This window comes from Mercenaria mercenaria, chromosome 16, assembly GCF_021730395.1.
Source record: "Mercenaria mercenaria strain notata chromosome 16, MADL_Memer_1, whole genome shotgun sequence".
NCBI classification, from domain to species: Eukaryota; Metazoa; Mollusca; class Bivalvia; order Venerida; family Veneridae; genus Mercenaria; species Mercenaria mercenaria.
This window is the reverse complement of record NC_069376.1, coordinates 66,300,610-66,326,090: the sequence shown is the minus strand read 5'-3', so window position 1 is coordinate 66,326,090 and position 25,481 is coordinate 66,300,610. Positions and strand designations below refer to the sequence as shown.

The 25,481-nt window shown below is 30.0% G+C and overlaps 1 protein-coding gene across 6 annotated transcripts in view; it reads left to right on the top strand.

Moving 5' to 3' along the window:
* LOC123540714 (uncharacterized) overlaps positions 1–25,481 on the top strand; it is a 36,448-nt gene that overhangs the window by 3,962 nt on the left and 7,005 nt on the right. For 2 of the 6 annotated variants that reach the window (XM_053527315.1, XM_053527316.1), the window contains exons 2-3: positions 920–1,030; positions 2,058–2,149. In XM_053527315.1, the coding sequence (XP_053383290.1) occupies positions 945–1,030; positions 2,058–2,149 (178 nt within the window). In that variant the 5' untranslated portion in view covers positions 920–944. Of the gene's footprint in view, positions 1–902; positions 1,031–2,057; positions 2,150–4,692; positions 4,738–6,323; positions 6,632–25,481 lie in introns of those variants that run through there. The other 4 variants (XM_053527313.1, XM_053527314.1, XM_053527317.1 and 1 more) reach the window with 3 other exon arrangements.

Here is a 25,481-nt window from a genome sequence, read left to right as displayed (position 1 = left end):
GTTTCGTTTTGTTTTTTTCGGAAAGTTAGATATTTTATGTAAAAGTTGTATATAATACATAATATACAATTCATGTATTTGTCACCATTTTTGCCGCAGACAGATCTATATTATGGACTTAATCATAGGAAAATATGTATAATGACTTAGTATTAAATAAGTTAAATACACAGAAAATCATGAACAGGTAACATGGATTGGGCAAGATATAATCGGATAAAAACCAACGCCACATGAAGGGTTCGGACCTACAACCCTGTTATAGGTATTACTCGAAAACAACATCTATATCAATGACCGAACTTTAGGTATGAATCACTTATACAAAGTAGTTCTTCTAGAAGTCAAATCTGAAAGACAGTGTTAATGAAGTGAATGGCTCTTTATGAATCACTCTTTAAAATAAGTATGTTAACTGTCATTTTTGCTAATGAAACAAAACAAAAAGAAATGAATTATCAAGCCAGAGAAACCAGGCGTACATTATGTAACTTAGGATTGGAGAACATTTATGCATTCGACTTCGCGACGAAAATCTGTAAAATCGATTCCCTATTAATATTTCGACACATGCTGACTAAACCCTCAATCAAATTTTATTGTCAATGATCACATCAGTTTGCATCTGTGCACAGAGGCATGAAATTTATGTTTTTCGTTGCAAATCTATTAAATCGCACGCCTCCAGATTTGCTGTAAAGTTGAGAATGTAAGTAAATATTTAGTAGGCCAAAACTCAAACAAATAAAGGAGTACAGTTGGGGGACAACTCTGTGTCCCTGAAATGATACGTCATACAGGCGCGAAACGTTGCAGGATTAAGATTTTGCACTGGCAGAGTTGATATTGTATTTAGTCAATAAAACAATAAGACATGATTATTACAAAACTTCCGATTGCAGGTTATTTACTGCTGTAGCAAATCCTGTGTTTACTGACGCAAGATGAACGTCACGGTCTGTGCGGTGTTGGTGTTTATTTGTGTAACCATGGTAACAGCAAATTATCCAGACGATATGAAAATTAATCTGTAAGTAGAACGAATAAGTTTATCTTTTAGCTTGAATCAGTACAGCTACTCTAGCCGAAAAATCAGTACACAAAAATGTCATATCGTGACATTGACTAGCTCCTGTTCGTTAAAAAAAATATGTTAGGCACATAACTAGGCTGCATTATATTTTTTTCAATCGCTAGGTTTTATAATATGAAATGTTTTAGCTTCTTTATGGGTGTCACAATATGTGAACGAGGAAATGTTTCGTAAGCAATGACGCCATGAACGATTTAAGAAATACGTTTTAAAACTTTATGATGTATCAGCATATCATTGTCTACATACGTAATAACACAGTAAATATTCACATTATACTAAGCAAAAAAACATATGAGGTATCAGACGCCGTGTGAAAACCTTGCACTTTAAGCCTTGTCTACATTAATCATCCAATGATTTTGAGTGGCTACTCCACATTAAAGACTTTTCGAGATACATGTAGTTATTTGATACATGCCCCCTCCACTCCCACTAGTGATACTTGACAGAAAAATGAATTAAGTCCACAACAGAATGATCCGAAAATCATTCTAGTTGAACGGAAACTGTAGAGGAACTGAGTACCCATCTAAGAAATTACTTTCTCAGTTATCACATAGGTTATGATGAAATAACCATTACGTGTTGTTGTCTATACTTTCAAAATCCTTAAAATGCAATATTTTGATTACATTATTGACCAGTTGTAGATGCAGAGTTAAGTAAACTTAAAAGACAATTAATATGGTTTTAACGTATCTGCGCTTTTTAATTAGTATGATCGGTCAAAATTGTTGTAACGAGGTAAACATGTGTCTGGTATTCGAACTATCGCCGTTTTCAACAACAGTGTCTATTGAGCGAGGTATCACAGTCATCCCTTGACATGCGTCTAAAAACAAGATCTCTCTCAATGTACCACCTTTGTACTTTCACATAGTTAATTTGAAAATATTTATAACAAACTATTTTCCAGTTCAAAATTGATAAAGTGACCTGTTTATATTGTGTTTTATTTCAGGTTAAAGCGGCTTCTGATAAGTCCACCAGGTATTGGTAGTGGTGCAGGGGGAGCCAAAGGCGGGAATTGTAAAAATCTCGAGCGATTAGAAGGTTTGTATGTTACTCTTTACCTTTCAAAAAACGTTATGACTTTTGAATAATCTTTGTAAAGAGACAAGTCTCCTAATCAGTGTTGAATTTGTGCAGGTACGATCGTAAACAAAAATGTAGAAACATGTGAATCATGAAAGCACGGGTTTATTTTGGTTTATTTAACGTCCGTACAGTTCGAAACCAGTGCATTGTGTGTGTGTGTGTGTGTGTGTGTGTGTGTGTGTGTGTGTGTGTGTTCGGGTTTAACATCTTTTTCAACAATTTTTCAGTCATATAAACGACGGTGTCTACTTGTAGCAGTGAGCACAATGCCAAACTTTATAGTGCTGCCTCACTGGAATATCCTCACTGGAATATCACGCCGTAGACACGTGGCATGATACCCCCACCCAGTCACATTATACTGACACCGGGCTGACCAGTCCTAGCACTATCCCCTTAATGCTGAGCGCCAAGCGAGGAAGCTGCTAGTACCATTTTTTACGTCTTTGTTATGACGCGGCCGGGGATCGAACCCATGACCTCCCGCACTCGAAGCGGACGCTCTACCACTAGGCTACCGAGGCGGTTGCATTGCATGTCTGATCGTTACAGTAAACAAGTACGCGAACTTTCAATACGTTTCCACAAGCGGTTACAGATATAATCTGAACCAAATGGTGTTAACTCATGAAGGGACATGACTGTGTACAAAAGCAGTACATTAAGTTATTAAGCATATGCATTGCATCAAGTAAGTGTGTTAGTTCCCGTCCATTTCAACTATAGGTTACTTAGACACCGGCTTATGTACAAAGTTTTTATAAAATGGCTAAGGTGAAAAACGGGCATGGCTTTGTGAAATTGTTGTGAAACCTGTGTATTGCCTATCAGATCATCACAGTGAAGATAAAACTTACATAAAAGCACATGCCAAACAGAGTTATGAACCCTACTCATTGCTTAACAGATTATCACAATGTGTAAGTACGTGAAAGTTCAGCGGCTACCTAGTACACTCACACCGGCAAACGGGTGAGTGCGGTAGCTCCAACTAAGCTAAACAACTATCCGATTTCAGGTATTATGCTTTTTCTCAAAGTCACTTTAAATGTTTTATTACTTAATTATATATTAAGCTGACATCTAAATAACTACTGATGGAAAGGAATGAAACTTCACACACTTATTCAATGTGTGTGATAATCTACATGTAATGCACAGGTTGTATAAAGCTGTCTTGTTTTCATGTCATAGTTACGCCTTTTTTGACAATTGGTATTCAGTCATTGACAAGGCGCTTCAGTCCTCCAATAGTATTTTGTCCTTTTCATTTTAAATTATTACTAAAATGAAAGTACTATGGATGCTAAATTTTGAAATACTGTCAATGGGTATTGAACCTCCAAAAACCGGACAAACAGGAACAATGATGTCAAAAAATATAACTAATGACAGTTAATTTTATATAATCTATGAAATAAACGAATTAATGGAATAATACTAATATGAACCTTTTAAGCCTCCCTTCCTTACCTTTATATCTTTATTTTACTAGAAGCTGATATACTGTTTTGGAAAATTATGGACTAAAATACGTTCTGTGTGGACTTTACTTTAAACTTCAATGAAACATGCAGTCTGTAGAATGCGTAGACGAGCATTCTACCGCGTGACCTCACGCTGAAAATATATGAGCCACGCCATGAGAAAACCAACATAGTGGGTTTGCGACCAGCATGGATCCAGACCAGCCTGCGCATCCGCATCCGCGCAGTCTGGTCTGGATCCATGCTGGTCGCAAACCCACTATGTTGGTTTTCTCATGGCGTGGTTCATATAATGCAATAAAGTACAATCGTAATCGATCCTGAAGCATTTATATTTTTGTTGTACGCAAGAAACAAGAAAATGAAATATAATTAACATATAATTTTTATCACTTTTAGGATATTTTGACGTAAATAGAAAGATGTTTGTTTTTGTTTTGTTTTGTTGGATTTAACGTCGCACCGACACATGATAGGTCATATGGCGACTTTCCAGCTTTAATGGTGGAGGAAGACCCCAGGTGCCCCTCCGTGCATTATTTCATCACGAGCGGGCACCTGGGTAGAACCACCGACCTTCCGTAAGCCAGCTGGATGGCTTCCTCACATGAAGAATTCAACGCCCCGAGTAAGGCTCGAACCCACGTCGATGTGGAACAAGTGATTTGAAGTCATCGACCTTAACCACTCGGCCACGAAGGCCCCAAATAGAAAGATGAGTCCCCGGGGTCGTATAATAGCATTTTATGGCAACGTTATTACGAACATTCACTGTATAGAATGGATAATTTGAGAGGATTATAAAAGGGTAGCATAATTCTGTTCCGTCGTAACAGCTGATATGCTGCCGTTTGAAGCCCAGTATAGCCGTTTCTGAAAATGTAAAGATTTATTTACGTTGAAACCAAAAACATATAAAAAAAAAATAACGACATTAGCAAATATATGATTTTATAAAAGTTATACGCCACATAAATGATATACTGTCTAATTGTTTCTTTCTATTTCCAGGAAGAATAGACAAACTGATCTCTTTACTAGAGATGATATTGCCTGGTATGTATCTACCATTTTCTGCTAAATTCATACTTCAGTGGCACAATTCCTTGATAACTTTTTTTCTTAGGGACATATCTCTCGTTGTTATACTACAATGTACTTCCATACTGTCTTTAAACAAAATTGTTGGCTCGAGTATAAACTTAACGGCAATGTACTTTCATATTGTCTTTAAACAAAATTGTTGGCTCGAGTATAAACTTAACGGCAAATTATATTAATTCCATAGTTTAATGACATAAGTCCAACGGAAATACTGGCTTGAATAATAACGGTAACTAATTCTGAAAGTGTGTGTTGTTTCTATAGTTTAACCCCATTTTCCACCAGAGTTTTAGCTGAATGGAGGTTGGTTTATATAACCCATGTTCTTATAACATACACTGTAAATAACTAACAACTTGTCCATATGAATCACACTTGAAGCATGGATGCCGATCGGCATAATCTTCGAACATTATTCGCCTAGATCAGAACTCGTATGATAGGAAGGCTTGTAGTAATTATATTTGAAAAAGATGCGTGTTTGAAATTGAGTAAGTATATGGGATTTAAAAATTAAAGATAATCTTCATTACTTGGATGACTAAAGGAGGGTATAGTCATGTGGAATGGAAATATAAAGCCTTTCTTTCTATCTTTTACTGATTTGTACATATTAAGAGCGACTTGGTGACATGAAATAATCTCGAAACGTGTTCTTTTAAAAAGGAGGTCTTTCTAAACTATTCATTTAAAATATATATACAATACTTTACAAGCAGTAATAATGCTTTATTTATATTTAATTATGTCTTCTGTCTAAATTATGTCGGTTTTAAATTATTTCTCAATGTCAGAACACCATTTAACTGCAATTTCTGTCTAAAGGAAAACTCGGATTATTTACCTGGACCCGGAGAAAATCGTTTAGATATTTCATAGACAGCGAATATGCATGCCACCCTTCAAAAAGAAATTTGACTGAACTGTAAAATAATTTGACTGGTTTAAAAAAAAACACCTTGTTACTGGCAATGAAGTAAACATAGATACGACAGATGTTTGAAGAGTTCGTGATCTTGAGGTATCTTTAAAGAAAGAGCTATATTAATGATCTCTTACACATACATCGAGTAGGCTGATCATGACCTGCACTGTTCGCTATTCAGTCTGCAAATTTTCAGTAAACACCTATTCAAATAATAAATGGTACTGCCCAAATTGAATGATAGACCAGTCCATTTTAAATATCTAGCATGGTAAATGTTTACACGAAATAAAACAATAGAATATGTGAGATTAATCCACAGAAGGAAAACTGACCATATTGTAAAATTTAAAGGGATCGTGATTTATCTATGCTACTCCGTTAACGTTTGATTACCATTTAAGTTTCCTAATAGAATATCAATACATTTTACATCAAGTGTGTACAATCAGCATTTCTGCAATTGTAGATAATTTCGCAAGTACAACAAAGTGGAAACTGCACTATGGTGATATTTTGATTATCGTATCCTAGATACAGATTTTAATAGGAATTCCGCTTTTAAATCTTAGCTCCGGCATATAACATGTATAACTGTATTTATTTATAAAAGAGCCAGAAGAAACTGAAACTAACACAGACTCGCAAATCGAATCACCTGACGAAGGGACAACTCCAACAACAGAGTCCCAGGCAAATGCAACAACGGCAGCAGAGTCCGCGACAACTACATTAACGCCACAGCCGACCAACTCAGCTACAGCAGAACCGGACACAGAACCAACAACTGCAGCAGAAACGGGCACAGGAACAACAGATAGTGACAGTGGTTTAGAACGCCGCGTTTTGCTTAATCTGTTAAAGAATCTGGCAAGAAAAAGGACTCAATTACGTCATTAATCAAGAGGAACAATAAAAAGGTGATCATAATTGTCATGCAAAGTATTAAGTAAATTAAATAAAATATTAATCTGTCTATTGACCAACTAAATGTGATCTTTTAAACTTTCCATTCATGCTTTATGCTTAATATATATATTAATATTACCAATTACAATGTTATATCAGTACCCAGTAACACTATGATTTAACCCCAAAACAATGTGACATTACCTCGTACAAACATGACTAGAAATACACTGTGCTTTCAATGGTATAAACAAAAATAAATTGGTCTGTCATTTGGAACCCAAGTACTATTTGATTGACCAGTAACAAACATTTTAACGGTACAGTATAGATAGATTTATATAAAACATTGACTGTAACATTTGAGCCGCGCCATGGGAAAACCAACACATTGTATTTGCGATCAGCATGGATCCAGACCAGCCTGCACATCAGCGCAGTCTGGTCAGGACCCATGCTGTTCGCTTTCAAAGCCTATTGAAATTAGAGAAACCGTTAGCGAACAGCATGGATCCTGACCAGACTGCGCGGATGCACAGACTGGTCTGGTTCCGTGCTGGTCGCAAATGCACTATGTTGGTTGAAGAAGATGAAACACAAAGGAAAACGGATAGAAAGAAACAGATAATTTGTTTATTTTATGTTTAATGCCGTTTCTCAACAGTTTTTCAGTTATGTAACCTAACCAGTGTTCCTGGATTCTGTACTAGTACAAACCTATATTCTCCGCAAGTAATTACCAACTTCCCCACATGAATCAGAGGTGGAGGACGGGTGATTTTTTAGACACAATGTCTTTTATCAAATCGTCACGGAGAACATTCGCCTTGCCTGAGGATCGAACTCACGACCCCGCAATCCGAAGATCTGTGCTGTCCCTATTGATGTTAGCTGGCGGGCATTCAAACAACTAACAGTCATTCTAACACGATCCGATTCATTTTCATATCAAACAAGGATGGCTGAAAACAGTGAATTATTATACAACAATTCACTGTTCTAACGTCACAATTATTACGTCAAAGCGTCAAACGGCATAGCGGCGCGCTGGAAAAGAAACCAATTCGAGGGTTTGACGCAAAACTATTGTATCTTGTTCTTTATTTATATACACTTACAATAGTTTTGCACCAAGCCCTCGAATTGAAAACGGGCAAATATTTAATGAATGCCGTCAAGGATGTACTTTAAAGTCCTTTCGTAACGTGTTAGAATCGAAATGATATATCTCATTTAGTGATTTGCTCTTGAATAAAATCATTGTTTGTCGTTCAGATGCGTATTATTATATCACGAGGGCGCAGCTCTCGTGATATAATTCCTTCGTATCTGAACTCCAAACAATGATTTGTCCAGCGACAAATCACTAAATGAGATATATTACTTCTTAAATCTAAGAAAATTAACAGGACTCGGACGAGTTTTTTGCCATTGCCATATACATCATGAACAAGTCAAAATCAAACTTGTATATGTTGCCAAATAATGTACAAATTATATAATTAATTGATTTATTAGTTATGATGAAAAGGGTACATACTGTTGTTTGAGCGGAAGTCACGTTATCTATTGGCTATAGATCCTGCTACGGAAGTGGGTCAAGGTTGCTTGATTACAGGAATTAGCTATAGAACGTTGATAAAAGAACATGGTTGAAGTTTCACTACAGTCAGTTTACATTTGATATGGTCTTTTAAGCTTAAATGCGCTTCTGCAGCTATTCATATGAACCTTGCTTTCTAAAGCCTTTCTTTACATATATTACATGTGCAATTTTATATTTGCAGGTAGAAAGAAGACTCGGCTCCAGACTAACATGTGATCAAAGAAGAATACGCATATTAACTTTCGACATAACAACATTATCACTTTTTGATACATTGTTTTCATTTTAGCTACATAGGAATTCAAATAATTTTAAAGACGCTTCCAATATATTGAATTAAATGCTATTGTATTGATTATTGACACTATTCTGCTTATATCTGCAAAACAAACCATTGCTTTTTCATAATACTAGCTTCATGAAAATACTTAATCAAAGACTCATTCCACAATCTTTCATATTCAAATAGCATGAACTTAGAAACTATAGCTCGCTTATGCATGTTACGTATATAAATTTTAATTGTAGATAAACACTCTTTTTCAAAGTGGTCAATTAAAGCTAATAATAAAGAAATAAAAAAAAATATGTAAGAAACAACAATTAGTTAGAAATAGATTTGATTATGTAAATTTTCGTCAAACCAGCATGCTGTTTCAAAACTGAAATATATGTATATGAAAGCAGTTGTTGTTCTTAAAGTCCAATTGTTTGTCCGACCGTGTGGCAACAAATATACTGATTGTACGGAAGTGTCATATCCTTTATGGACTTCCTCATTTTGCAAGGGGTCAATGGGAGTTGTACCTTGTGTCGTAAATTCTTTTCGGCCAACAAGAGCAAACGTCCAGGAGGAAAAGTCAGATCCAAATGATGCAGTCAACCATACAATACAATATTCCAACTGGAAAATGGTACGTTTATTGTATATACGTACATCCAAGCCGAGCACTTGCATACATAGGCAAAGGGGATTTATTAATAAAACATAGAAATAACAAACAGAAGAAAGACGCAAATATAAGGAAGGTACATACGGCCTATGAATTCCACCACTTTAACTTAAACTCACACATTATGACATTTTGTTAACAGTTAAGTATGGTGTTCCTTGACTTGTTGCTGTTTTGCGCTGAGGTTTTGACCAAACACAAACCAATAAAATAACTCTACAGTTCATATGCTTGTCGTGTGAATTTATGTCGCTATGGTTTTCTGTCCGTAAATGCGTCTACCCGTTATCGGTGAAAGCAATAAAAAGCATTCTGTCTATAATTTGGGCATGATGGAAGTCCTTACGCCTCGAAACACCGCGCCATGCTCTCTATGTTTTTCAAAGCTTCTTCGTCAAGATATAAACATTTCGTTAACAAACTGCACATCTGTTAAGGCACTTGTTAGATAGATTGTAATACCAATGGAAATCACCTTTCATTCAACAGTGTGAACATACTGGGGTTTCCTCTCTTTGTACTGTATTTAAATATAAAAGCCAATTATGTCCAATTTCAATAGTATTCTAATACGGTCAAAGCTTTGCGCCTGGTTTAAGGTACCAGTAAACCTGACTAAAACATGAAGTCCAACATAAGTGCTTTCTTCTGCGACTTTTAAATTCTTTATTTTTCTATCTCAAATGAATATCGTTATTTACCAGTTTTATATTTCTGCGGTGGTACCTTAAAACTCAAATTGAGAATTAGGGGCCTACCTTGTTCGACGCAGGCCTCTTGTTGAATAAATATCTTTTTAAAATCTCTACGAAAAGATTACACTTAGACATATATCCATTTCAGTCATCCTAATACTTAAAATAAACATATCAATCTACCCAGAGGTTTCAACTGTCAATTCCACAGGTTTTTGAAACCGCCATTGAGATCGATTCTTATCTTCATAAGTTCACCATCAATATAAAGTACGAGTAGTATAATAATTGTTTGTTCTGGAACAGTTTAACCCCATTTAACCTTTTGACCCTTGGTCAGGACTGACCAATGCCGGACAATTTAAAATCCACAGGTTTTAAACCCAGTTAAACCCAATTAAAAACCAATTAAAAGTTTTAAATACATATGATATAGATGAGTTTACAGAATAAAATATATTGTTTGAAAGAAAGAAGATTTACTGATAATATAAATCCTCATTATGTTACAACAAAAAACGGGAGAAAAATGATAAGGGCTACTTGTTCATCTTGTGGAAAAATGAAATCAAAGTTTGTTAAAAGTACAGGGGGTAGTTTAGATATTCACAAAGCAATGTTACCTTTATTACCTAAGAAAGGTTTAACACTTCCAGGATATAACTATTGTGGACCAGGAAATCCTTTAGATAACGGACCTCCTGTCAACGAACTGGATGCAGTATGTATGGACCATGACTTTTGCTATGACAGTGGTGTAAAAAAGGGTACATGTGATAAACAAATGCTTTCCAATTTAAATAAAACTAAATCAAAAACATTTGGAGAAAAGATTGCAAAACATTTAGTTGTAAAACCAGCTATCAAAACGAAATACACACTTGGTCTCGGACAAAAATAAAAAAACGGGAAAAGGGGGTAGAGTATACCCCCGGAATCACTGCACCAAGCTACCGCTGGAGCGATGAATTAGCAGAAGAATTACACAAACCAATTAAACGTAAATTTAGGAAACGAAGAGTGATTGTTAATGATATTGATGATACTTGGTCAGCTGATTTAGTTGACATGCAAGCTTTTTCAAAATATAATAAAGGAGTAAAGTACTTGTTAACCGTTATTGATATATTTAGTAAATATGCTTGGGTTATTCCATTAAAGAATAAAACTGGAGAATCTGTTACTGAAGCATTTGAAAAATATATTTCTGAAGATAGAATTCAGGGACGAAAGTCCCCGAAGACTGCAAGGATTCCAATAAATTTATGGGTAGATGAAGGAAAAGAATTTTATAATAAAAGTTTGAATCATTTTTGAATAAAAATAAGATTAATATGTACCATACATTTAATGAAGGAAAGGCTGTAGTAATAGAAAGATTTAATAGAAGTTTAAAAGAATAATGTGGAAATATTTTACAGCAAATAATACTTATACTTATTTAGATAATTTGCAGGATATGGTTGATAAATATAACAAAACAAAACATTCTAGTATAAAATGACACCAACCGAAGCTAGTAAAAACTTAAATAAAGGTACTGTTTACTTTAATTTATATGGTGATTTAAAGATACCAAAGAGTAAAACAAAATTTAAAATTGGTGATCGAGTTCGTTTAAGCAAACTTAAAAGACATTTTGAAAAAGGATATACACCAAACTGGACAGAGGAAATATTTATAATTTATAAAATTAATAATACAAATCCCAGAACATACTCTATTAAAGATTTAAATAATGAAATAGTTCAAGGTTCATTTTACGGACAAGAACTTTTACCTACTACACAAGAAGTTTTTAGAATTGAAAAAGTTATTAGACGAAACTATAAGAAAAAACAAGCTTTAGTAAAATGGAAGGGTTATAGCGAAAAATTTAATAGTTGGGTACCATTTAGCGATCTTGAACAAATTTAATTTAGAAAATAAAAAGTTTAATTATATAAATGAGCAATAAAAATCTAATTTCTAATAATAATGAATAGAAACAATAGATCAATTAATTATTCACTTAACTAAACTAGCTGCTGCTTACAGAAAAAGTTATAAATTTTGTGGGAGAGTAAGTACCGGATTATATATTACAGCAGGTTCTTTGGGTGTTCAGCTGCATTAGCACTTGTTCCAGCTATTCCTATATTTGTAGCAGTTGCTGGGGCTGTTCCATCAGTAATTACCATATTTACTAACAGACTAAAACTTGACGACAAGAAATTTATTTTAAAAGCACATCATCATAAAATAAAACAACTAATAACAAAAGCACGGATTGGAAAAGTAAATAAAGAAGATCCAAATAAAGTTATTCAGGATATTTTTACAATACTATTAGAAATGCAGAAAGAAAAAAATTATTCAACACCTCTTGAAATGCATATGAAGGAATTTAAACTTAACGGATATAAAAGCAAAAAAGAAGAAGAGTTGTATTAAAGGTTAATAAAGATTATTAAAGATTTTTTTTTATAAGTAAATTTTATATAAATGAAAAAATTATATCAGTTGAAGGTAATATTGCATCAGGAAAAAGTACGTTTTTAGATATTATTAAAGAATATAATCCTAATTTTAATATAATTCCAGAACCAATTCACGAATGGCAAAATGTTATGGACTCTGATTATAATTTATATAACCTTTTGAACTTGCTGCTCAAGAACCTTCCAAATATTTATTTCCTTTTCAGCTAACAACTTTAAACAGTCATATAAAAATGTTATCTTCTGCTAAACAGTTTGATGGTGTTTCTGTCCTTGAACGTTGTTATTTAACCAACAGTAACGTTTTTACAAAACAACATCACGACAACGGTGTTATAAATGACCCCGAGTGGGCAGTAACAATCTTTTCTTAACTGATCAATTATAAAACCATATGGAAAAAAAACCCAATTGATGGATTTGTTTATGTTAAAACCGACCCAGAAATATGTTTTAAAAGACTTCAAAAAAGAAACAGAACGGAAGAAAACAAAGTTGGTTTAGATTATTTAGAAAAACTACACAAATTACACGAAGAATGTTAAACAGAATGTTTCAAGAAGGTATTAAAATTTTAACAGTTGATAACAATTTAGAAAAAATGACTTTAAAATCTTATTCAAAAGATATAGATAATATTACCTATTTTTTAAATGTTCTTTAGGTGCGTTTTAAAGATTTTTTTTCTATAAGTATATTAATATGGATGGTTAATAGAAAGATAGATAGAATGATTATGCCAAAATTATCTAGCACTTTAGGAGAAATAATGAATCCAGACAAAAATTCATATAAGAAAGTTCTTAAAAGAAGAAATGTTTTTTAAATCAAAACTTGATCAAATAGTTAGCGATGAATATAAAAATCATGTCATTGATAAATTACAAAATGTTATAGATCCTTATCTTTTAAAAATAATTTATTTGAATGGAACTGTGGTTGTCTATTAACTGAAGAAGAAAATGCTGAAGATTATGTGATTGTCCCAGACCAAATAATATTCGAAACAATCCTAAAAAAGTTATTGTAACCGACTGTGATACTAATGAAGAAAAAACATATAAAAGCAATTATGCAGCGTCTAAAGACCTTGGTATTAATTCTGGGTTAATAACAATGTGTTGCAAAGGAGAAAACCGAGTAAAATGTGGAATATCAAAAACTAATGGAAAAAGATATAAATTTAAATATTTTATTTCTTCTTAAAGATAATTTAAAACTTTATTTATTTTATTATTTTTTTAATTATTTTTTTAATTATTTTTTTTAATCCTTTTTTGCTTAACGAATTTTATTTTCTAAATATAATATATAGATGGAAATCGAGAGATCTACAAAACAATATTATAAGAAATTTGAAATTAAAATTACATATAGACAAGATCCAAAAAATCAATTATATTTAACTATAAACAACTCTTATGAAATACTTAAATCTGAACTTAAAACTTTAAAGGTATAAAAATAAACGTTGTTTTAAAAATAACTTTTGCAAAAATGGATAAAACTGATACAATATATAAATCACTTATTTTCAATCAAAGGCTTTAGAAATTATTAACACAAACGAAAAAAAAAAAACTTACATCAAGCTTTTGATGAAATAATAAATAGAATTGGTAATTGGATTTCTGAAGGAAGCGGCTGGAGAATAGAGTCAGTTGATGCTCATTATATAAATAGATATAAGTATAGTCCGTTGGCTGCTTCAAGTTATTTAGAGTTACCAAAACCATTACAAAATCCAAAGAAAGGATTGATAAATATAAAGAATGATGATAACGAATGTTTTAGATGGTGTCATTTAGCTTACAAATTTCCTGTTAAAGAAAACCCTCATAGAGTTTCAAAATACAAAAAACATATAAACGATCTTGATTATACTGGAATTAAATTTCCTGTTACATTAAATCAAATACCTAAAATTGAAGTTTTAAATGATATTTCATTTAATATATTTGGATATGAAGAAAATAGTATTTATCCATTGTACATATCAAAATATCAATACGAAGAACACTGTGACATGTTGCTAATTACTAATGATAAAATAAATGATAAAATAACTGATGATGACTGTAAGCCCTCAAGAACTGTAGTCCAACATTATGTTTGGATAAAAGACTTTAATAGATTAATGAATAACAAAACAAAAAATACAAACAAGAAACATTTTTGTAAAAGTTGCTTACAACATTTTACTCAAGAAAGAATATTAAATGAACATATTCCAAATTGTTTAGCTATTAATGGTACCCAAGGTGTAAAAATGCCAAAAGAGGGAAGTAAAGTACAATTTAAAAATTATCATAAAGGTTTAGCAGTACCTTTTGTAATTTATGCTGATTTGAATCAATAACTAAAAAAGTTTAAACTGCTTAACCATCAACTGAATCTTCATTTACTGAAGCATATCAAAATCATATAGATTGGTTACGGCTATAAAGTTGTTTGTTGTTATGACGATAATATACTAAACCAACCCAGATTTATAGAGGTCCTAATGCAGTTTATAAGTTTAATTGAAAAAATGCTTGAGGAAGAGGAATATTGTAAAGAAAATATTTAGTGTTAACTTTAACAAAGAACTAAGAATGTCTAAAAAAGATGAAATTGAATTTAAAAAACAAAAGTTTTGTCATATTTGTGAAAAAGAATATAAGGAAAATGAAAATCCTGTCCGTGACCATTGTCATATAACAGGAAAATTCAGAGGAAGTGCTCACTCAGAATGTAATATTAATTTTAAACTAACACATAAAATTCCTGTTATTTTTCATAATTTAAGAGGTTATGACGGTCATTTTATTATGCAACAAATAGGGAAATTTAAAAAAGAAATTAATGTTATTCCTAACAATATGGAAAGATATATGGCATTTATGATTTCTGACCTGGTCTTTATTGATTCATTTCAATTTATGTCTCAATCATTGGATAACTTAGTAAAAAATATTCCAGAATTTAAATATTTATCTCAAGAATTTGATAAAAATATTGAATTATTAAAAACAAAAGGTGTTTATCCGTATGATTACATGGATTCATTTAAAAAATTCAAAGAAACAGAATTACCTTCTAAAGAAGAGTTTTATTCAATTTTAAATGAAACACACATATCTGACAACGAATATGAAAAATGCTAAAAATGTTTGGAAAAATTTAAAATTAAAACAATGGGAGAAATATCATGATCTATATTTAAAAACTGACGTATTACTTTTAGCTGATGTATTCGAAAATTTAGAAAACTATGTTTAGAGTACTAAAAAAATTAGATCCTTGTCATTATTTTAGTAGTCCTGGGTTACTTGGGATGCAATGTTAAAAATGACTGGAATTAAGTTAGATTTAATAACTGATATTGATATGTATCTTTTTTTGAAAAGGCACTGAGAGGAGGAAATAAGTTATATTTCAAACAGATACAGTAAAGCAAACAATAAATATATGAAAGATTATAATTCAAAAGAAGAAAGCAAATACATTATGTACCTCGACGCCAATAACCTTTACGGTTTTGGGCTATGTGCAACCTTTACCCTCTGGAAACTTTAAATTTAATATCCGAAAAACAATTCAAGAAATTAATTGCAAAAGGTAAAACTAACTTTATAGTTGAATTGATCTTGAATATCAAAAGAATTACAAAAAAACCCCAAAACGATTATCCTTTTAGGCTCCTGAAAAATTAAAATACCAGATCAATGGCTTTCTGATTATAGTAAAAAATATAAAACAGAATTTGAAATAGAAAAAGTAACGTAAAAAATTATTTCCCAAAACTTTAAAAAAAAAAACAAAATTATGTAGTTCATTTTAAAAATCTTAAACTATATACACAATTAGGGTTAAAAGTAACAAAAATACATAAAATATTAATTTTTGGGACGAAAGTCCTTTGGGTTAAAAAAGTATATTGTTTTTTAATACTCAAAAAAGATCTAAAGCAAAAAAATTCATTTGAAAAGGATTTTTTTTAAGTTAATGAAAAATTTCTGTATTCGGTAAGACGATGGAGAATTTACGCAAGAGGGTTAATATTAAATTAACACATGATGAAAATATTTTATTAAAATACATAGCCAAACCTTAAATTGTTAGTTCAAACGATGTTAACTCTAACCTTTTTGGTATTAAATAGAATAAAAAGAAAGTTTTTTTATTAAACAGACCTTGTTATTTTGGGAATGGCATTCTAGATTTATCAAAATATTTAATGTATAAATTTTAAATTATAATTACATTAAGGAAAATACGAGGTAATTGTAAATTACTATTCACTGACACTGATTCATTATGTTATGAAATAAAAACCAAAGATGCATATGAGGATTTTTTAAAGGACCAAAGATTTATTTGATAATAGTGATTACGATATTAATTCCAAAATTTTATTTCGATAATAATAAAAAAAGTAATTGGAAAATTTAAAGATGAAGCTGCCGGCATTCCCATTGTTGAATTTGTGGGATTAAGAAGTAAAATGTTTTCTTATTTTTTTAAAAAATGAAGTTAATTAAAAAGTGTAGGAATTAAAAAACTTGTTGTTAAGAAAACAATAGTTCATAAAAATTATAAAGAAACTTTGTTTAATTCAACCCAAAGTAATCACACCTTTAAAGTTATTCGTTCGATAAACCAATCTTTCCAGTTATGTTAAAAAATAAAACATCTTTATCATGTTATGATGATAAAAAAATATATTCTTGATAATGGTATTGATACATAGCTTATTCTTAAATTAAAACTTAAATTAAAACTTAAATTATAGAACCCTAAATTGTTAACTGAATATTCATAACGTTTAAAGAATTAATATAAATAAACAAAATTTATTTAAAATTAAATTTGCATAATTAATAGAAAAGATTCATTTTTTTCTGTTATTTTTACATGATAACTTTGAAGAATTACATTTTCTTAAATTTTTAATTGTAATTTTAGCTTCCCCTTTATCAAAATTAATTGCATAAACAAGAATAATTAAAATGAAATTAAAATTAAATTTGTTACATATTACCTTTTTAAAACTAAACCAGGACTACATTTACAGTTTTCCATTGAAATAATCCACTATCATATCTTGGGGTGTAACTTGTTAAAACAATGGAGGTTTTCTTATTAATTTTTTTTTCTATTTTTTACTTTTTCATTAAAATTATTGAATATTCCCATTATATTAATTTATTCCAGTTAAATAAATGTCCTTTTTTATTAAAATAATTTATAATAGTTTGTTCATTTACTCTTTGATTATTAATTTTTTGTATTTTATACAATAAATCATACAACGGTATTTTATCTTGTAACATTTTAAGAAAAATAAACAATAATAACCACAAAGCATACTTGTTTGTCTTGATATTGAACATTGTTGTTTTTACATTTGGTATATACTTAATTACTTCTTTCGGCGGAGGAAGTCCAAATGGATCAAAGTATATTTTACCAATAAACAAACCCAAATGTGTTCCAGGACCAACAGAGTCGTCCAAATTTAAATAATTCCACATTCAACCTTTTCTTTTAATTTTGGTAAATTTTTTTCTACTAAATACACCCCTAAAGTTTTTAATTTTAATTGTTTTAACCCCCTTGTTCAATTTCAAAGTTAGTATTGGTTTGTTTATAAATTTCATTTTTTTTTTACTATGGGAATTCGTCGTAAGGTCTTCGTTGTGAATCAATCTTAGCCCTTTCCCCACTTAACAAAGATGTAATCAAAGGTATTCCTAGACTAGCAGCCAACATACCTAAAAACCCACCGTCTTTTTTGTTTTTGTGTTAATTTAATCACTCCAGACCTACTAATTGTTTTCTTTGATTAGGTGTAAGATATGGTGATATCATATTTCTCTTATCATTAGCTACTGAAATCATACCATTTCCAAGTTTTTACTAACACCAGTACGGGCCAGTCCAGAAAGGCTCCAATGCCAAAAGGGGGGGGGGGCTAATATTTTGGAGCTATTTTTGCTGCCATTGGAAGAATGTTTTTCCTAACAAACCAGCTAAAGCTCCTAAAAATCCACCATTTTGACCTTGACTGGACATTTGTTTCTTTGAAATTGTAATTTCTAATCCCTTCTTATTTGCAAACAGTTTTTTTAAATTTGTTTAATTTGTGTTTTTGTTAAAAGTAAAGGGAAGTTTCCATGTAATTGTTCATGTTTTAATCTAAAATTATATGGAGTTTTTTGTTGTAGGCTCGTGAAAAAAATTTTTTCCCTTTTGTCATCTGTAAGGTTAACTTTATATTCAATAAAAATTTTGATGACATTATATATAATTTAAATTTATTTTATTTAAAAAAATAACAAGTTCATTTCCAATAGTATTTTTTTCAACTGCGTAAATACGATATCTTGCAGTGGGAAGTGCAGTTAACTTAATTGTTAATGTAATCTGCTTAGGATCTTCTGTAGTTACTTTCTTTTTATATTCTAATTTAAAAATGAACAAATCCAAATAAACTATTAAAGTTTGATCTAATTTAGCAGACTTCCAGTAGTTTTGTTATTTTGTTTATAATAAAATTAATTACATCATCATATATTCTTGATATACTTGTATATTCTGTTTCTGGATAAAAACAACCAATTACCAACTTCAAGACGACAAGAACTCAAAATACAATTATAATCATCATTTGCTGCATTAAGTTTAAATGTATCTAATAAATGTGGATTATGTATTTGTGCATTATTTTTGTCAGGTCGTTGTAAATAAACAATACATGTTGTGGTTTTGTTACACCAGCGGGTTATTCTAAAAGTTGTTTTTTATCTGTTGTGTATCAGTTGTTTGTGTCACCATTTCCCTAAGGTATGACCATCTTATTTTTTTTAAATCTTTCAGTAGTAATTAAAATAAAAACCCAAATTCATTAAAAACCAAACGGGGAACCCATAAATTAATTTTGTTACAATTACCCTCCCAGGATCAGCAGCATTAGCTCTAAAAATTAATTCATCATCATCGGGGTCAGCTGAGTGTTATTTGAATTTTGACTTGGAAAGTAAAAATATTAGTTTCTAAACCCTGAAAAAAATAAATAATTATTTAATGGAATCTTAGCATTTACCTCTTTATTATCCTGGATTAATAACTTCCTAGAAGCAAACCCCGAATTATTATCAGCAGCAGCAGTAGCAGTAGTATCTAAATAAATAAATTCATTTGTTCCAGTTGATTTTACATAATCTTCAGATAGTTCAACCAAACTCTTTACATTTATTACTTTGTAAAAATTTATTACAATCATAAACAATTTTTCCATTTTGTTTAACCACTAACTGATCATTAATGAAGTGCATTATTAATTAAAGCAATTTGATCTCCACCACCATAAATCCATTACCATTAGCAAGCTTATTTACTTTAAAACTATCTTCAAAATAACCATTAAACCAATCAAAATATAAACTTCTATCATTAATTGTAAAGTGAAAATCCGTTTTTTTTGTTGCTTAACATTATTTCCCAAGACAGATATTAAAGCTGTATCTAATTGAATAGGAGTTAATTCAATTTTTTCGCAATATTGTTTTGTTCTAAACATGTAAAATATTATATATTATTTTTATTTTTTATTTAGTTTTTTTTAAAGTTAAAACTTTAGTTTTATTTTATTTTTTTATTTTATTTTTATAAATTAATCTGTTAATACTTTTTGTCGAGCTAAAAGTTCCAGCACGAGCATTATGCCCATGGGGAGCAAAGCCCAATCCTGACAATTTTCCCTATTTATTTCTCATATGAATATCCCCTCCTCCTTATTATTTTTACTGTTATTCTTTTCTTGAAATTTTTCTTAGCAATTAAATTACCAACTGCCGGAGCAGGTTTCTTTTTAAATTTTTCAACAAGCTTTGCTGCAGCTAAATTTCCAACTTCATTTTCCAACCTTTTTTGTTCCACTTTCAAGTGCTGCTTTTCCTGCTGTTTTCCAAAGCTTTTTTTCCAGCTGTGCAATTGAAGATGCGGCTGAACTTGAAGAAATTTTTCGTTAAAGTGTCAAAGATACCTGTCCCGTGTATGATTTTTTTTCCCCGTGTGAGCATCAACATAAATAAATATTCTTTTATTTTTGTCATAAACTTTTTGTACATTAATAAAACAAAATTAAAAATTTCATAATAAAAGTTTTAAAACTTTAGTTTTAATTAATTTCTTTTAAAATTAGTGTAAAACTTGTTTCAACCTCATTTAAAAATAATTATTCTAAACCCAATACATCTGTAATATATATTCTAATTGAATTTATAATATATTTATTAATTTCAGAATATCCAACTCTTTTTGGGTTTTTTTGTAAATGGATAAGCTCTTGTTTAAATCGCAGTACTTAAAGCATAGATAATATCACTGAAATTACCCATCAAAGTGAATTATCAATAAGATCACAATGAATGTAAATTGTATCCACAGAGTTAGTTATATTTGGTGTTTTAGTTTTCCCCATTCAGTATTTTCCAATTTTTTTTTCTCAAATCCAAGCAATGTATGAAAATTTGATATTTCCAAATCCAACTTAAAATTATCTGTAATTGAAATCAAAATCTTAAAACTACTTAAATAAAATTTCCAAACTTATTGGGGCAATTTCTGATTTAATTAAAATTTAAAAAACATCATTACTATTAATGTTTCCCTAATATAATTATTAATATCTGTGAAAAAGTAAGAAAACCATTTGTAAATATAATATCTTTCCATTCTTTACCATTATTGTAACGAATTCTTTTATTGTCATATTCATCACTAATATTATGCCAAGAATAGGTCAAGTGTTAAACTATCCAAACCAACAACATAAGTTTTATTTTACTAAAATTAAAGAACGACTAATCTGATTGTAAAATCACTCGGAGTTTTTTATTATCTTTAACTGTTTTCAGAACTTAATACTATTTTTTGTTCCATTTATATATAATTAAAAAAATAAAGTTTTAAAACTTAATTAAAGTTTAAATTCAAGAAAAATAATTTTTATATAACTTTTCATGTTGTTCTGGTAAAAGAGAATTCATTTTTAATAGTTCATCAAATTTTTCTAATATCTTCCATTTTTTAGTTCTTCATTATTATTTCCAGCATCAATGGAACACAAATTAACTCCAAGTCATTAACCATTCTTTTTGGGTTACATGGAAAACGTCATAACCTTGTCCTCTAATTACTTTTTTAAATTTCATAGATCTTTTAATGATAGGCAATCCTGACTTTTCTGTTAATTCTTTGAATATTTTTCTTGAATGAATTGAATGTTTTTTATTATTGTTATATCTTTTATTAATCAAATCAATTAAATCATCATCTACTTTAGTGTTAATGACTTCTTTTCCAGTTATTCTATCCTTAGCAATCAATTTGTTTTGACCATAAAGTTTATTTAAGTTAATAATTAAATTACCATATTGTCCATTTGGTGAAACTTTATATGGGTTATGATGTTTTATTCCTTGTCCATATGTAGAAGCCATACCAAGAATATTATTTAACCGGTCTTTGTACTTTATAAGTTCACCTTGATCATGTTTTAATTTTTTTATTTCTTTTTGCTTATTTGGATCTTTCGATCTTGATTTGCCAGTTATTGAACCATTTAATTTTTTGATATTCGTATTAACACTATCTATTGTATCTTCAATATCGTCTTTATCTATTTTATTAGGATCAATTACATTTGCAGTAAAAAAGTCAAACATTTCAGACGGTTTGTAATATTCATATTCTTCTAAAACATTATTATCCAGAAAAGCATCTAAATCTACTGTAGGTATTTCCTTTTCTTTCGGTCTTGTCTCAACAATTTCAGGAAATTCTTCTGATTTTCAGTTATTCCCATCTTTTTTCTTCCGTAATCTTCTAATCTTTAAGTTCATCTTGAGGAACCCATCCAGTAGGTTTTATCCCCCCAATTTATGGTGTATAAGGAGTCCCGGTTTTTGAAAGGTAATAATCGTGTTGTTCTCGGAATAGCTCTTCCAAACTTTTTAGATTTTCTATTTCATGTATCTTATCACAAACTGTTCTGGAAGTAACGCTAATTGGGTTTTTTTTTATTCAGGTAATGCTTTTAACTGACTTGATAATTGTTCTTTTTGACTTTCTATTTTTCAGTAATTGGCTTATAAATTTCAGTGTAATATCCCGATTTGTACTTTTCTTATTTTTTCTCTCATTATTTCTTCCTAAGATCTCTCATTTTTTTGCCCGACTAATTTTTTTCTTATTTTTATTTCATTAAGTTTTGATTGCATTTATATAATAATGTAAGATAATGTAAAAAAAATGAAAAAATGTAAGATATTGTAAAATAAAAGTAAAATAATGTAATATTATATAAATGGAAATTCCAAAATTTTGATACAAAAAGTGATAAATCCAATAACTTTAAACAATATTATCCTTTTATGCCAGATTCATGTTTTAGAATGTTTAATATGTGGATCTTCTGGATCTGGAAAAACAAATACTTTAAGCATATACTTCGAAAAAACCCCTTTTTATATTTATGATAAATTATACTTGTATGCTAAAAACTTAGAACAATCTAAAATCAGGATTTAATTAACAACTTAAGCCCAAAATTTCAAAAAAAATTAAAGTAGATCCAAATGAAATACTTGAATATTCAGCTGATCCCAACCAATTAACCTTGTGAGAATCTTGATCAGAAAAACAAAAAGTAGTAATATTTGATGATTTTGTATGTGAAGATAAAAAAGTTCAAAATGAAATAACAAAATACTTATTCAAAGGGCGACACAAAAAATGTTGTGTTATTTATTTAAGTCAGTCTTACTATAAAAACACCAAAAGATATTCGAATTAATGTTCACATTATATTTTATTTGAAAGTCCAGGGAAAACGGAAAATGATAGGATTTGTAATGAACAAAATATAGATCGTGATACTTTTGCTAATGCAACAAATCAAAAATATGAATTCTTATATATTGACAAACCAAGGAAGTTTTTAAGAAAAAACTTTACTGGGAATATAAAAATGGGAGTTTTTAATGATGTAAAACAAATAAGTGAACCTGAAAGTATAATAAAGTTAAATTTGATAAAGATTTAAGTGATTATGCTACTAAAAAACAAAACAAAAAGCTTAGAAAGGAACGGAATCGTATCTTCACAGAAATAAGGAACTTGATAACACAATGAATAGAGCATTAGATATGGGAGGGAATGAAAATCAACCTAGGAAATCCAGATAAACCCAACGATGCAGTCCAAGACGGATTGTGTATAAAAAAAATTTAAAGGTAATAGATGACTATAAACTTGAAGATGTCAAAAGTATAAAACAAACACTAGAAGCAGAAGTAAAGAATATTGAAGAATTAACAAAAGATTTTAAAAGAATTCATTATTAATTAATCAATTACAAGGTAAACTTGAAAAGAAATGAAAGCTATGGTTGATTCTATTAAAGAACTTGAAAGAAATCTGATTTGACAGATGACAACAAAAAAAAAGTATTCAGAACCAATTTTGAAAAGTTATACACTCAAGTTCAGGAAATAAATGATACCCAATTAAACATGAAGAACTAAGAGACAAGATTATTGAAGCTGAGAAAAAGTTTACAAATATGTATCAGTTAGAAATCAGAAAGAAATAAATAAACTAAATACTGAAATGACAAAAGGGAATCAAGATTTTCTCATACATTTTCAAATAAATTTTCAGAAAAATAAATCTGAATTGGAAAGGCAGCTTCACAAAGAGGTGATGACCATGACAAAAGCATTAGATGACTTTAAAAAAGAGCTCAATTCTAAAATAGATGACTTTAAAAAAAAAAATTCGAAATTGGATTAGTATTGTTGACAACCGTCACAATTTAAAATATGCAGAATTAAGTAAATTACAAAAAAATTACAAGAAGATATGACGCAGCTTAATGATAAAGTTGAAAACAAAAAATGAACTGGACTTTGTAGTTGAAAAATCAGTTAAACAAGGGGAGTTAATTACTGTAATACTGAAGCAATTAAGATAATTAATGATCAAATTAAAAAAATAATAAATGATTTGGACTCTGTAGTTGAAATATCAGCTAAACAAGGAGAACAATCACGCTAATACCCAAATAATTACTGCTAATACTAAAGCAATAACCGCTAATGTCGAAGAAATTACCCCTAATGCTGAAGAAATTACAAAAATAAAAAATGTTTTCTTAAACAAAAACACCCAAATTAGCTAGAAAAAAAGAATACTGTTGATATTTATCTGCTTCTGAATGCTACAACAAAACGACTTGATGATTTAGCTGAAATAAATTAAACTTTAAAAGAAAGACAGGAAAAAAAAAAAGGGTAGAGGAATGAGACATGAGGTGTTTTCCTTTGAATACTTTATAATCATACTTTTGATTACATACAAAATGAAAAAGTAATTTGACCGTCGTGGTGCCTGGATATATTCAACAAATAAAAATATGGCCGATCTGAAAATATTTAAATATATTTCAAGTAAGACCTGGAATTTTCGTAGATTATAAAGATTTTATACTCATAGACCAAAAATATAAAATAGATTACTAGATATGCTTTTGAGTGGTGTGTTTATAGTCAGAAAAACCGGAACTTATATAATAGATATTAAGATTTTATTAAAGGTGCGAGCCCCCGGTGAACCGTATAAACCGACTAAAAGCCCCAAAACCATTTTATATTTAGGTGGCGGAATTTAAGGCCTCAGGATATGAGTTTTATTTTTTGATATATTTGATAATGTAAATATAACAGCTGAGCAGGTGAGGACTTTGACACTGATCGGTTAATATCTAGTATAAAAAAAAATTAAAATTTATTTAACACAAGGAACAGTGTTTGATATTCATCCTTATAACGATTCAGCATCTACAGAATTAACATTTATGCTTTTGATGGGTAGTTACATCAGATTCTACATATCAGATGAACCTGTATCCTATGATAGAAACAGACTTTTGGATTAAAAGCTTAATTAAAGTTTTAATTACTATGTGTACCCTAATAATATACTTACTAATTGAAAATAAGATCAAATACCTTACATTTTATTAATAAATATAATCTGCCAAAGTTTTGCCAAAGATTCGGCCAAAGATTCGGCCAAAGT